At 41.5% G+C, this 15,082-nt stretch overlaps 1 protein-coding gene and 1 long non-coding RNA gene across 3 annotated transcripts; one reads left to right on the forward strand and one right to left on the reverse strand.

The window, feature by feature from the left end:
* Nucleotides 1-2,850: 2,850 nt before the first annotated feature.
* LOC149264736 (uncharacterized) lies at nucleotides 2,851-6,177 on the forward strand. Its single transcript, XM_089390319.1, has 2 exons — nucleotides 2,851-3,097; nucleotides 5,884-6,177. The coding sequence occupies exons 1-2, from the start codon at nucleotides 2,851-2,853 to the stop codon at nucleotides 6,054-6,056; spliced, it is 420 nt and encodes a 139-aa protein (XP_089246445.1). The 3' UTR covers nucleotides 6,057-6,177.
* Nucleotides 2,919-5,004, reverse strand: LOC149264737 (uncharacterized). 2 transcript variants are annotated; one of them, XR_016250153.1, is made up of 4 exons: nucleotides 4,557-5,003; nucleotides 4,255-4,362; nucleotides 3,189-3,350; nucleotides 2,919-3,042 (listed from the first exon to the last, which is right to left on the reverse strand). It is a non-coding gene; the product is annotated as an uncharacterized LOC149264737 (long non-coding RNA). The 2 variants fall into 2 exon arrangements; XR_016250152.1 differs by having other exon boundaries at nucleotides 3,189-4,362; nucleotides 4,557-5,004.
* Nucleotides 6,178-15,082: the final 8,905 nt, after the last annotated feature.

Here is a 15,082-nt window from a genome sequence, read left to right on the forward strand (position 1 = left end):
TAGTGCGTGCTAAACATTCATTTGCATCCAATGTTGTGAGATCCTTACCTACGCCACAGTAGAAGCTCTCTTGCTGCTCAGCAATTTGTATTCCCCCACTGCGCACAACGTCGTACATTCTGAAATATTGCACGGATCCATCAATGTCTCTCACTGTCGATTCAATCAAACAACGGTCTGCTAAATTGTTGAGGTAGATTCTTCCGATCTGGAATTGGTCGTGGCCACCCTGATTTTCCAGCAGTCCTTCTCCTAACCACAACATAGTGATACGTTTGCCTCAATAATTTGGTCTTCCGGAAAAGAAGCAGCTAAGTACAGAAAGCACAATTGAAGAATAATGTTGTGGTCGCCCAGTGCGTCGTAACTCAACCTGAGGCAATCATAGACTTAGCTGTTGGCGTTTGACAACCTGTGGACTGCCAAGGCCCATTCTTGGGCATCAATAATGCCTGCCATTGCCCTTCTTACTGCTTTGATTGCCAAGGGAAGCCATCCACACTTTGTACACACAACTGTCGCCTTTCCTTCGTCGATGTTTGCTGGCAGATTTCCACTGTTATGTGGAAAAGCATGATAAACAAACAGCCGCCAACTATCATCCTCCATCAAATCGCCTAATCTAATCATCCTCCAGCAGCGTTTTCTGGTTCCTTGAACTCACAACAATTTTGAAGGTGGAATGGTCGGTTAGCCGGAGTAGACACAATTCCTCCAGCAATCTGCGACCCTCCTCCCATACATTATCCAGGAACAATGCAAACCTTTTCCCTGCATACTCTCATGCAACCATATTTTTATGGCTTCTTCGTTCATATTTTGATCTGGATTTATGTTTTCTTGCATGGCTATTTGGGAAGAGAGTTGATTCCTAAGATTTGTGAAAGATGGAGACTGCGAAACAGTCAGCCAAAGCAACAATCCATTGGAAAATAAATCCCTCACCTTTTTGCTATTGAAGACGGACTTCAGCAGGATGGTTTTACCAGAACCACCCTTGCCAAGCACGCCAATGCACGAAAAGGAAGACTCACCCTCTGCCTCCATCACTGACTTCTCTAGTGCTGCAAACTCATTGTGTTGCCCCACGATGAGGGGTTCGTTGATGAAGAAACCTCATGAAGCATCAGGTTGGGTGGACGTTGCAGAAGTAGAGGCTCCAACTGGAGAGGCGCACAACTCTTCGATTCTTGAAAGTCTCTCTCGGAGCTGCTCGTTTTGGAGCATGATAATCAAAGGAATTGATTGGAGATGCTCTCTGATATCTGAAATCAAACGAGTAATCCTTCTACTCGTTTTATAACGAGAAATCACGTCATACTTAGCGATTGTACTGCATTGTTGCGCCATTGCTGATGCTGGCCGGAGAAGCGCATCCAGCTCCTTAAGCCATTTATTAACAGCTGAGGGTCTCAGCTTATTGTTGCTTTGAGGAATTGAGATTTTCTTGCTATTTAATTGCAAGCGATAGTGCTGGATCTCCTTCAACTTTGGTTCAATTTCCATTACCAGGCGCTTCAAATTGGCCAATTCTTTCTTGCAACGGAGAGCCATGTCTAGCCCACACCAATAAATCCAGATACGAAACCAGGATCACCCATGATATGGCTTTCAGGAAAGAGGAACAGAAATATGTTCAACTCCCTTGATAGCACAAAATAACAAAGCCCCAAAATGGTGAATATCGATATTGAGAAATTTCAAAATGAAAAATTCTCTCCAGCCAATGAAATCCTCAACCAATACTAACACTACAAGAGCAGAGCCTTGTGAAAGGGAACCAGAAATTATATAACTAAAAACCAACCGGGGATTGTGAACTTTTGTAACCGATAACTCTCATAGGACCAAAGATAGCTTGTGCGGTAATGAATAATGAGGGCCCTTCCACCTCCACACCCCACAATTGTTTATCAAGTATTCTATTATTTTTCATCACAGGAACTTTGTCTCTTGAGTTAAAGAAAATATTAAGAATTAATATCATGAATTTTATTTTCCTCAATTTAAAAGAAAGTTCTGGAAATTTCTCTGCCTAATGGAAACCACAGATAATAATGAGGGCCCTTCCTGCTCCCACTGCTTTATTCTGCATGACGTGAAAGAGAACATTCTTCTTTTTAACATGCATTTTAATTTTTTGGTAAATTTTATTAGATTTGATAGAGATTTTCTTGGAATCATAAATTTGAATTTTAGCATCTGCATTAACATTTTTATAAAATTATTAAATTTAATTATGTATTTAAAAATACATGTAAAAAAATCACAATTTACCAGACAATTGTATCACCACATTCTAAGCCATAAAAATTAAAACATGTCTAATATTTAAGACTACTCCACCTTTTATTAGTCCCTGCCCTCCAGGCATGGACTATAGTAATCGTTCCCGACGGATATAGCATTAGTTGACCTGCTCTTAGTCCCCGGTCATCAGCAATTAACCAAAGTTTTATTCCCGATCCTGATTTTACATCTTATTTGGCCTCTTTCCAAAAAACCGAAGCTAGACGTCAAAAACCAAAGCTAATAACTATATATTATCTTGCATTTTCACCGGTCTTTCTCATTCATCCTTCACAGCTGCATGAAGTAATGCTATCTTTGCGTTAGCATTAATTTGCAACATTTAATGTTAAGAAAACTTATGATGCGGATTACACTAATTTATAAGTAGCTGAAGTTGCCACTTGTTGCGATCGGTTACTGCATGTTGCATGCTTCGGTGTCTGCATGTTGATTCGGTGTCTGCATGTTCTGTTCATGTGTTGCTCGTAGTATTTACGCTAGCTTCTCTGGCTTCTTTATGCAAGTAGGTCTGGATTCTTTCTGCAACTCGCATCATCAATGAGTGAGGAACTAAGAGCAGCGTGCAATGAAGCGCTGCAAATTCTCAATACTATTGACCAGTGTGACTCCTCTGTTTATACTTCTTTGCTGTACGGATGTGTCAAGGAGAAAGCCCTTGCAGATGGTAAACGCGTCCATGCCCACATGGCTCAGACGGGATTTCAGGCAGACTTCTTTATAGAAAACACGCTGCTCAATTACAAACACAGAACAGTGGTCAGAGAAACCAACAAATATCAGTCAGGTGAATTTTTTTGTTCATCTCCCTGTTCTTCTGATTTTGTTAAATTTTTGATATAAGATGAATTCCATAGTGGTAACGAAATATAACTCACCTCGGCGAGTGTTAGCTGCTTGCTTTCCACCTTCTTGCTGTGCAAACAGCTGCTCAGCAGCTCCCCGAGCCTTATCTTGAGCTTCTAATTGCTTCGCTGGGCTACAAATGCCTCTTTTGTTGCCTCTTTTGCCTACAAGTGTCTCAAAAGAGAGAATGGTACCTATAAGGGACTAGAAAATCTGTTAATTTCCAGCTTTATAATCTTGCAAATACCTGAGACAGCATAAACAGGAACGAAATTTCAATGTATGAATGGGATATGTAAGTCTGTTTTCATTGCATTAACAGAATTTTGGACAGATCATTAATCTTATTTAGGAGCAGATTTAATGTTCTGCAATAGGAACTTCATATTAGTGGAAAGACTGCAATTATGTATTTTAGCTTGAAATTAAATCTCTACTTGTTTTATGCATTGCATGTTTATAAGTAGAGCACCTAATAAGGGACTAGAAAATCTGTTAATTTCCAGCTTTATAATCTTGCAAATACCTGAGACAGCAAACAAAAAATTACAAACCAATTTTCCTATTTGTTTGCTCTCGCCGTATGTACAGCGTAGTATATTTATCCCTGCAATTTGTTTACAGTGATTGGAGAACATATATTTTTCTCGTCTTGCTCCTCATGCCCTCTGTATTTTATATCTATCTTTATTCGATAAACAAGTATAAAATTCGATAGGGAAGCATTAAACAATTTCTTCCGAAACACTGCACTGCTCAACTCTTAATTAGAATTTAAAATATCAAATCCATACAGTTCTCTCAGACCTGAAGAATTCAAAGATATGAAATAACAGTAAAATCATGATAACCTAGGGGTGATTTAACAGAGAAAAATAAAGAAAGGAGAACTTTTAACGAATCAAGCCAGGAATAATTGCTTACAGAGCGCCGGAAAACAGAAAATTATGCAAGCCGAGGTTATTTGGTGTTTTCTGTTTTTCGGACAGTGAATCTTATAAATAAGGAAATATAATCTTTATCTTATCCGCTGAGAAAAAATAAAAAATAGAAAACTAGGAAAGAAACCTACATGCAGTTGGGTTTCTTGATCTCTACCTGCAGTTGGGCTGAACCAGGTTTCCTGGGCCGTCGTGGTATAGCTATAATCACTGATGTCAAGGGAGCAGCAGCAGAAATCCAGAATAGCTTGGGATTCCTCTTGCTCTGCCATACAACAAAAAATAATGAGAAACTGGATCATTTCAGCACTTGCATGTTGCCTGATTCAAATTCAAAGTTTAACAATGTTATTAACAAACGTTAGAAGACAACGGCATTCTTGATTTGCTTAGGGGAATGAGAAGACACAGGCAGAATAAGGGGCACAAAATCTGGGAAATTGAAATGGGCGACAGGACCTTTCAGGTAATACACTGCGGCGTCATAAGCACGGGTTGCCTGTTCAGCGGTTTTGTATGATCCCAACCATAACTTCGCTCAACATTTGCGCATCCAAATTTCAAAGAAAGTTGCAGTGATCTGAGCATGGTTCCGAGAAGCAGAGAGCTTCTAAGTTTTTTCGCTCAGCTATCCAACATGCACTTGTCACGGTTGTCCTGCGGTTCAGCCACGTTTCTATCATGCATTATGCGTTATGTTCAAACAGGGGATGACATGTTTATGCCACATAGCTTTCTCATGTCATCCAGGTCAGGTAGCTTTCTCCGCGTGTCGGCCTATGCATCATAGATAAGCGTCCACGTCATCCTGTTAGAACAAGGTCCACTAAGCACGATCTTGCATGCGCCCAGACTTCTGACAAAGGCGATCCCGATCAAACAATTCTTTAGAACGATTGACGTTTCCTCCGGCACCGTCAAAACATTGCAGAGGTTGGGTCGTGGGATTGTAAACAATTATTGTGCGGCCCGGGGGGGTGCGGGGGCGGAACGGTTTTTGGTTCCCTGTGATCCTCGAAGCACAAAGATCCATCACTGGAAGCCAGGTACAACAGCGCTGGGCTGTGGAAAGGAGGTATCCACCAGGACGTGCCACGTGTGTCATCGTGTAAGAAGAAAATGGAATTGCCGAGTGATCTGGCAGATGATTGACATGAGTCGCCAATCAGATGGGAATGAAGGAAGAACTTGGTTGCAAGGGGCTCATAAATTTTAAACAGGTTTCCGTGGCCGTAGGTTTGTCTCTGGTGGTGGGGCCGCCTTCTCTTAATAAAAAAATTATTATGAAACATGAATATTTAAACTATATCCCTGCTGGCGAGATATTGGTTATAGCGTATAAAATTGGAATATAATTTGTTGGTTATGGAGAAATTATTTAATATTCTGTTCATGCATCACATTCTCTTTCTCAGTGCACTCTTCCTTTACTATTTCGATTTAACTGAGATTTTGAGGCATATTAATACAACGTTATTCCAGTCAAAGCAGCGCATATGGTATGGTATGCACCATTGCCAAAGTTTTGATAGACCCTGCCTCTTTTATATACTGTGCACGTTATACACCCAGGTCACTCGAATGCCAAGGTATTTTCGATGCTTCGTTGACTTCGTTTCGATCCCTACGTGGATTCTCATTGACTTACACGACCTAGTAGCAATCCTCCATGTCATACCTCTCAATTTAACATGTTCTAATTTTTATCAACATAAAGTTGTGTGTTAGGATTTCGTTCATAAATTACTATAATTAACCCCAACTTTATATTTTGTCTTTTTTACAGATAACATTGCTCCAACCATTGGAAGATATCATGATCACTCAGGCTCGGTGCTTCCATATTCGAATTGGTTGTTGGAGCCTGCCCTTAAAAAAGGACCCTGTTTCACTAGCAAATCTAGTTGGAGCCTGGATCCCATTGAGGAACCGCCTTATCACCGAGGAGACACGTATTAAGATCAACTGCTGCTCGTTCTAGCTACCTTTGCATCTACTGCCTGTGATTCTGCCTAAGCTGCTTTCTCTGCTGCCTATGCTGGTTATGAAGAATCTAAACCGACTGCTGTAACCGGGTAAACCGCCTTTTTTTCCTATGTCCTAGTGGGCTGTAGTTCCAATAGTCATTGTCCGTGTAATGCTCCTAGCGAAGCGGTAATATTAAGTAAAACAGTAATTTAATTGTGAACCATAAACCCTGTTGGGTAAATTATAATAACTCTGTTGTTATTACTATTAATTACTATGATAATTAATTGTGCTATCACTGTTTAATTAAGTATGTGATCAATTGTTGATTTAAAAAAAGAAACTGTTGAGGTAGTTGAAACAAGAGAAAACCTAACTACCTCCATGAGACAGTTGAGACCCCAGAGGAAAAGGAGGAATGCCAAGTCTGGTTGGGATCAGATGGCAAAGTATGATGAGGAGCTATGTCTGGTAGAGACCAGATAGCTAGTGCCTGGAAGTGAAAGTCTTCCTAAATCCGCTACGTCTGGTTAGGAACAGATAGCGTGACTCTGGTGTAACCAGGGAGTTTGCAGTCAGTAAAAGATCTGCAAGAGCGCTTGGGGGTGGAAGATCGAGGAGGCTCTTCCTACGGTCGGGAGGTTGACAAGTGCTACAAACAGGTTTGCAGTTGATCAGGTATGGTTTGTTAACAGCACTTAAGAATTTCTTTAAAACCTGTGTATTTATTCTAAGGTCATTTGATATGCAAGTAAAGGTGATGAGGAACTATTTAAACAATCTTTAAAGAAAGAACCTAATCCCTGTCCAACCGGCAGAGTCTGGAGCCGGACATTCAAACATAGGTTAACAGTGCAAACATGTTGAATAAGACCTCTGTTACATAAGTATAGAAGAACATAACAGGAGAGCATTACTGTGTTATCGTATTCTATAATTTCCAGACGAGATAAAATGTCAAGAAACCAGAACTGAGCGTAACAACCTGTGAATACATGTAAAGTATTACTGCGAAACCATCTTCTACGGTTCTAGATGAAATAGAGCAATAATAATATCGTTGTGCGAGTGATATGTAAATGCATGTATAAACCGAGAACTATAGTGAACATCCATATTTCATATTAATATAAGGAAAGAATATTCGACCATTAACGAAGCAGAGCGAATAGCTCGCAGCAAAAAAGAGACATTTATATTGTAAGTTCCAGCTTAAATGTATAAACAAATACAGGAAGAAAAAAAAACAACAAGATAGTCGGCCAGATATGCCCAAGCCCCGCAGAATGGAGGAAGGGCCGAGGCCGACATGCATGCACAGTAGCTATTAATAGATGCCCCGGCTCTTAGGAAAAGCGCTCATATATTTGTGCGATGGTCTTCATTTTAAAAAAAAAATTACATGTGTATTGGTATGTGACAAGTGGTATCAGAGCCCAGGTTACAACTCTGGACCTCGGGCTAATTTTAATAGAGACAGTAATGTAAAGTAGCCTCCTAATAAGCTAGTAAGAAGTATATCGAGATATAGAAAAATTACACCTGTTAAAGTGAGTTAATTCTAATCAGGTGACAGCAATATGAGGAGAACGAGTAGCGCTCCTCACGGAAGTTTGGGTCGACCAGATCATATTGCCCACCCTCAGGGAAATCCTGAGATATGGGTGCAGCTGGGGGAGGAAGGTCGCAACACTGATTTGGCAATATTAAAGACAGTCGAGGAGCTGAAGGATGAAATGGCTCGCTTGCGTGAGGACAACGCAAGACTCAACATGGAACAAGAGAGGATTCTGAAAAGTTTATCCGATAAGCAGCAACATCAACAAAGGTCTCATCCTAGACCTGAACAGACCCGAATATCAGATGAACAAAGCTATGACACTGAACAGGAGGAAGCACGAGGAGAAAAGTCTGTTAACGCCTCTGAATATCAAACTCCAAAGAAACCACGGATAGAACTACAAGGGGAGTTCCAGAAGATTAAACCACCTCATTTCGATGGGGAATCAGAAGAAGCTGCAGAGGCCTGGTTAATCAACATGAATAAGTATTTTCAAGTCTACGAGTATTATCACCATCTTAAGGCACGATTGGCCATCTTCCAGCTGTAGGCCAAGGCTACATTATGGTGGGAAGAAGTCAAGATGGTGTGGGGAGTGAGTGAGCAAGATGTGACTTGGGAGACTTTTCAAAGATATTTCAAAGAAAAGTACCTGACGAAACGTTTCTATGATGAGAAAGCACGAGAGTTTCATGATCTGCGGCTGGGACAGCAGACCATAGATGAGTTCATAACTAAATTCACATCTCTGCTTCGTTATGTACCATATATTAGGGAGGAAAAAGCTAAGGTGCAGCGGTTTGTTAGTAGCCTACCTCAGGCTATGCGAGAAAGAATCGAATTTGATAATCCGAAAACGATGGACGAAGCAATTCGGAAGGCTAGAATATGTTATCAGCAGAACAAACAGAAAGGAGAAAATTCTGGAAGACGCTGGACAGATAAAAAGGGCAGTAGGGTGGCCATAGGAGTTAAGGGAACTCGCAGCAATCTTCACAAGGGATTCTCGAAAGGGAACAGGAATAGAAATCCATCCAGAAATCATATCAGATTTAAGCCACCTGCTGAATCTAAATACAGTGGACAGCTGGTTAGAGCTGATAATGAGGGCACAGTTAGGCCACCAGTTCAGTGCTGGGGTTGTGGCGGACCTCATTATATTAAAAATTGCCCTCACCTGAAGGAAAGCAATCAGGTGTCTCAGGTTTACGAAGCGTCCACAGTGGGAGACGTGGCTCGGTCCATACCCAGAATAAATGTCGCACTCGAGGATCAACAAGCAGATTACCAGCCAACGATGATAGAATTTGAAGGTAAGATCCTTGATCGAACTGTTTCCATTTTAGTAGACCCAGGAGCTACTTTAAGCTACGTAAGTCCCAAAGTTTTGGAAAGCTGTAGTTTGCAAACTGTTAAGTTTAAGAATCCCTGGTTGGTACAACTTGCCACTGGGGCCAAACGACGAGTGCTGGCTAAGGTCAGCAACTGTCCCTTAAAGTTAGCCGGTCAGACAATAATAACAGAATTGAATGTACTCCCTCCTGGTTCCTATGATGTTCTAATAGGAATGGATTGGCTAGAAAAGCGGTGGTCTGTAATAAACTGCAAGACAAAAACAATCTCTTATCGAGATGAACTGGGAAAAGGAAAAGAAATTCAAGGTATTCAAAAACCAGTCCAGGTCCGACCAATCACAGCTTCACAGCTGGTTAAAAGTGTCAGGAAGAAATGTCAAATATATGCAGTACAAGTGGGGTATGCTAGATCTGAAGACAAAATTACGACCGTGGAAAGTATACCAGTTGTGCGAGATTTTGCAGATGTGTTTCCAGAAGAAATACCAGGGTTGCCACCCAAAAGAGATTTGGATTTCACCATAGAATTGATACCCGGTGCAGCCCCAGTATCCCGAGCACCATACCGGATGAGTATGCCAGAATTAACTGAGTTAAAGATGCAGCTGCAAGAATTATTGGACAAAAAGTATATTCGTCCCAGCATATCCCCTTGGGGAGCCCCTGTGTTGTTTGTTAGGAAAAAAGATGGAACTCTCTGTATGTGCATAGATTACAGACAACTGAATAAATTGACAGTTAAAAACAAGTACCCACTACCCCGCATTGATGAACTGTTTGATCAGGTGAAGGGGGCGACAATCTTCTCAAAGGTTGACTTGAGGTCGGGCTATCATCAGGTCAGAATTAAGGATGAGGACATAGCCAAAACAGTTTTTCGAACTCGTTATGGGCACTATGAGTTCGTGGTACTACCATTTGGGTTGACCAATGCACCTGCAACATTTATGTGTTTGATGAACAAAGTATTTCATCAGTACCTAGACAAATTCGTGTTAATCTTTATTGATGATATACTTATATACTCCCGGAATATTAAGGAGCATGAGGATCATCTCAGAGTAGTGTTGCAAACACTACGGGAGCATCAGCTATATGGTAAATTTAGCAAATGTGAATTTTATAAAGAACAGATCCAGTATTTGGGACACATCATTACAAAAGAAGGCATAGCTGTGAACCCTGAAAAGATCAAAACTATAATGGAATGGCCAATACCCAAGGACGTGGCAGATATCAGATCTTTTATGGGGCTGGCTGGATATTACCGGCGATTTGTGGAAGGATTTTCCAGGATTCCATATCCCATCACCTCTTTGCAAAAGAAGGGAAAGATATTCAAGTGGACAACAGATTATCAACGAAGCTTTGAACAACTCAAAAACTTACTCACCACTGCACCTGTGTTGAGTATTGCAGACTCGGAAAAGGAATATGTTGTTTGCACAGATGCAAGCAAAGAAGGTGTAGGAGTGGTGCTAATGCAAGAAGGGAAAGTGATTGCATACGAATCCAGAAAATTGAAGGAGCATGAGTAGAAGTATTCTGCCTATGATCTGGAATTAACAGCAATAATTCGTGCGTTGAAGATGTGGCACCATTACTTGTTGGGAAGAAAATTCTTGCTAATGACCGATCACCACAATTTAACTAGCTACTTTAGTCAACCGACCTTAAATGCTAGGCAAGCCAGGTGGGTGGACTTTTTGGGAAATTTCGATTTTGAAATTAAGCACCTGAAAGGAAAAGAGAACCGGGTAGTTGATGCACTGAGTCGAAAAGTGCATTGTATTTATGAAATTGGTATTAGTGAAGGACGGTCCACCCTTGACAAAGAAATTAAAGAGGCCACTGCACAAGATCGAATTTACTTACAAAAGAAGAAGCTGGTGCAGAATTTGAATACTCACATAATACAACAAGGGTACAATTTGAATGCAGCTGGAATTCTGTGTTACCAGAACAGAATTTATGTACCCAATCAGAGCAGTATCAAAGAAAAGATTCTGGATGAATATCACAAAAGCCCTTATGCGGGACATCCAGGCTATCAAAAATTAATTACTTCGCTTCGGAAGGAGTATCATTGGCCGGGCATGAAAAGAGATGTGGTAGAATATCTGGCGCGATGCCTAGAATGTCAACAGGTTAAGGCTGAACATCAACACCCTGCGGGTTTACTACAGCCTTTACCCATACCAGAATGGAAGTGGGAGACCATTACCATGGACTTTATTACGGGGCTGCCAAGGTCCAAAAAGAACAATGACTCTATAATGGTTGTGGTAGACAAGCTCAGCAAATCAGCGCACTTCATACCGGTTCAATCTACATATCGTGCAGCTCAAATCACAAATGTTTTCATGCAGAACATATTCAAACTCCACGGGCTGCCAAAAACTATAGTATCCGACCGCGATGTCAAATTCACATCCGTCTTTTGGAAGACCTTGTTTGAAGGTCTGGGAACTCAATGGAATTTCAGCACCGCCTATCATCCGCAAATTGATGGGCAGACTGAATGGGTGAATCAGGTAGTGGAGGACATGCTGAGGACATATGTGATGCAACAACCTACCCGATGGGAGGAGTACTTACACCTTGTGGAATTTTCCTATAACAATGGATATCATGCATCCTTGCGGATGAGTCCATTCGAGGCACTTTATGGCCGGAAGTGCCGTACGCTATCCAGTTGGAGTGGACCAGAAGAAAAACTCATGCTGGGCCCAGAAATGTTGGAAGAGATGGAAGCCATGGTCAAGAGAGTCCGAGCTAATTTAAAAACAGCTCAGGACAGGCAAAAAAAATTTGTAGATCGGAAAAGAACCTTTAAAGAATATGAAGTGGGCGAGCATGTATATGTCAGAATCCGAGCAAGGAGAAGTACTCTCCAATGGAATACATGTGCCAAACTGGCACCTCGCTTTTGTGGGCCCTTCCAGATTTTAGCGCGAGTGGGGCCGGTAGCTTATCAGCTAGCCCTACCCAGCCATATCCGGGTTCATAATGTTTTCCATGTATCTGTTTTAAAGAAATATGTTTATGACCCTAGACACATAATAAGTTGGCAGGACATTCAGGTAAGGAGATGCTATGAAAATAAACTTAAAATAAAATGAAATGTTGGAAAACAGCTAACCTGAATATTATGTGTTTCAGGTGGAAACGGAAGGAGAGTTCCTGGTCGAACCAGTGAACATATTAGATCGGAGAAGAATCGAGCTGCGGAAAAGGGTCATCTACCAGGTTAAAGTGCAGTGGCAGCACTTTGGCCCAGAGGAGGCCACCTGGGAAGATGAGCAGAGTATGAAAGAAGCTTACCCTGGATTGTTTCTGGGTGAACCGCAACATCGGGACGATGTTGAGCTTCAGGAGGGGGAGATGTAATGCTCCTAGCGAAGCGGTAATATTAAGTAAAACAGTAATTTAATTGTGAACCATAAACCCTGTTGGGTAAATTATAATAACTCTGTTGTTATTACTATTAATTACTATGATAATTAATTGTGCTATCACTGTTTAATTAAGTATGTGATCAATTGTTGATTTAAAAAAAGAAACTGTTGAGGTAGTTGAAACAAGAGAAAACCTAACTACCTCCATGAGACAGTTGAGACCCCAGAGGAAAAGGGGGAATGCCAAGTCTGGTTGGGATCAGATGGCAAAGTATGAGGAGGAGCTATGTCTGGTAGAGACCAGATAGCCAGTGCCTGGAAGTGAAAGTCTTCCTAAATCCGCTACGTCTGGTTAGGACCAGATAGCGTGACTCTGGTGTAACCAGGGAGTTTGGAGTCAGTAAACGATCTGCAAGAGCGCTTGGGGGTGGAAGATCGAGGAGGATCTTCATACGGTCGGGAGGTTGACAAGTGCTACAAACAGGTTTGTTGTTGATCAGGTATGGTTTGCTAACAGCACTTAAGAATTTCTTTAAAACCTCTGTATTTATTCTAAGGTCATTTGATATGCAAGTAAAGGCGATGAGGAACTATTTAAACAATCTTTAGATAAAGAACCTAATCCCTGTCCAACCGGCAGAGTCTGGAGTCGGACATTCAAACATAGGTTAACAGTGCAAACATGTTGAATAAGACCTCTGTTACATAAGTATAGAAGAACATAACAGGAGAGCATTACTGTGTTATCGTATTCTATAATTTCCAGACGAGATAAAACAAGAAACCAGCACTGAGCGTAACAACCTGTGAATACATGTAAAGTATTACTGCGAAACCATCTTCTACAGTTCTAGATGAAATAGAGCAATAATAATATCGTTGTGCGAGTGATATATAAATGCATGTATAAAACCGAGAACTATAGTGAACATCCATATTTCATATTAATATAAGGAAAGAATATTCGACCATTAACGAAGCAGAGCGAATAGCTCGCAGCAAAAAAAAAAACATTTATATTGTAAGTCCCAGCTTAAATGTATAAACATATACAGGAAGAAAAAAAAAACAAGATAGTCAGCCAGATATGCCCAAGCCCCGCAGAATGGAGGAAGGGCCGAGGCCGACATGCATGCACAGTAGCTATTAATAGATGCCCCGGCTCTTAGGAAAAGCGCCGAGAACGGGCTATAATATGGATAGCCGGCGGGGGCATAACCGATAGTACACATTTACACAGAAAGAATAACCGTGGAAAGACAAACATATATAAACTTTTGGAAATGAAATGAACAGAGACAAGTGTTCAAAAAAAAACTTATATTCATATTAACAGTTGCAGAGAAGGCAGCAAGCCCGGTAGACAACGTTTATACAACATTAGAACCAAATGAAGGTTTGTGCACGAAAAACAATGTTAACTTCTAAGTTAAGCTTAAAACCGAGAACGGAATCATTTAAACAAACATTGATTAATCTGAGGAAATTGGTCCATATATGTTAACAACAGAACACTGTGAGGTATCAAGTGAATAATACAGGCACCCCGCGCCTCTTAATGGAGGTTTCCACCTGAGGGCTGGCGGGGAGACCCAACATTTAAATAAAATAACTGCATCCGAAGGTAAGTATGGGTTTCCCCATGGGAGTAACCCGGTGTATGGCGGAAGAGTCCGTAGCTGGAGCAGACCAACCACCTGTTTCAGACGGTCAGCGGCTCAGCCGTTACCATATAACGCCAACAAGCCACGACTCTGATATATAACAATTAAATAACAAAAACCCTTACCTGGACAGGTTGGCAGAAAGTCGGAAGGGTCTTCCACGGCTGCGGAAGCACCAAGCGGCCTTGCCACTATATTGACAGCCGGCTTCGACTCCTGCAAAAATACATAAACTGGGATACATTAAATAGTATCGTCATAACTATAAACCGTAAAAGAGAAAACTAAGAAGAGACTGTAAACAAGTATGGCAGAATCATAACAGAGAAACTAAAATGTTAAGCTCGGAAAAATCTGGGAGAACATGAGTACTGAAACAGATGAACGGAGAGCTTGAACCAAGATTATGACATTATGTCGATACCTGTTCTGGAGCTGGAGGGAAAATTCGTTTACACCCGATTGCTTGGAGGTGAGCAGCTCTGCGTGAGTTTGGGCGCCATGGAACTATGAGTGACAGAGGCGCTCGGTAGTAAAAAGAGTAACAAAACTAAGCAGTGACCACGCAGAAGATATTTAAGGTACTCACCATCTTAAGGATCGATCGCAGCCCTCGATTTGGGTAGATTCTCTCCCACCGTTCGATCATCAAGGTATGAACCGGGAATAGGCGGTGAGATGGTAAGTTCGAGAACGCCGGACGATGCAGTGTAGCCAGCATGCGGAGATCACATGGCAAGCCGGAGGCCGGCCGTTCATCAAGCCAGATGGACGACACTGCGCAGACCAGCTGGTGAGGTAGCAGAGCCGGACGGGGCTTGCAGCTTCGGCCTACCTCGGTGAAGCAGCCGGCACGCATATAGACAGAAATTGCCATAAACATTTAAGACTGAAATGCCACCTAAGAACCTTATGTACTTACCCTTTAATTCCGAGATTTTCATAAGGCAATTTTGAAATAAACGCCTATGAACCATGGCGGGAGTAAGGGTAGAGCCATAATCTCCGCTGACTTGTATGAGCGGATTAATGAACCAAT

This window comes from Pinus tabuliformis, chromosome 6 (assembly GCF_031772625.1).
Source record: "Pinus tabuliformis cultivar Carrire ecotype Pingquan chromosome 6, CPIR1, whole genome shotgun sequence".
Taxonomy (NCBI): Eukaryota; Viridiplantae; Streptophyta; class Pinopsida; order Pinales; family Pinaceae; genus Pinus; species Pinus tabuliformis.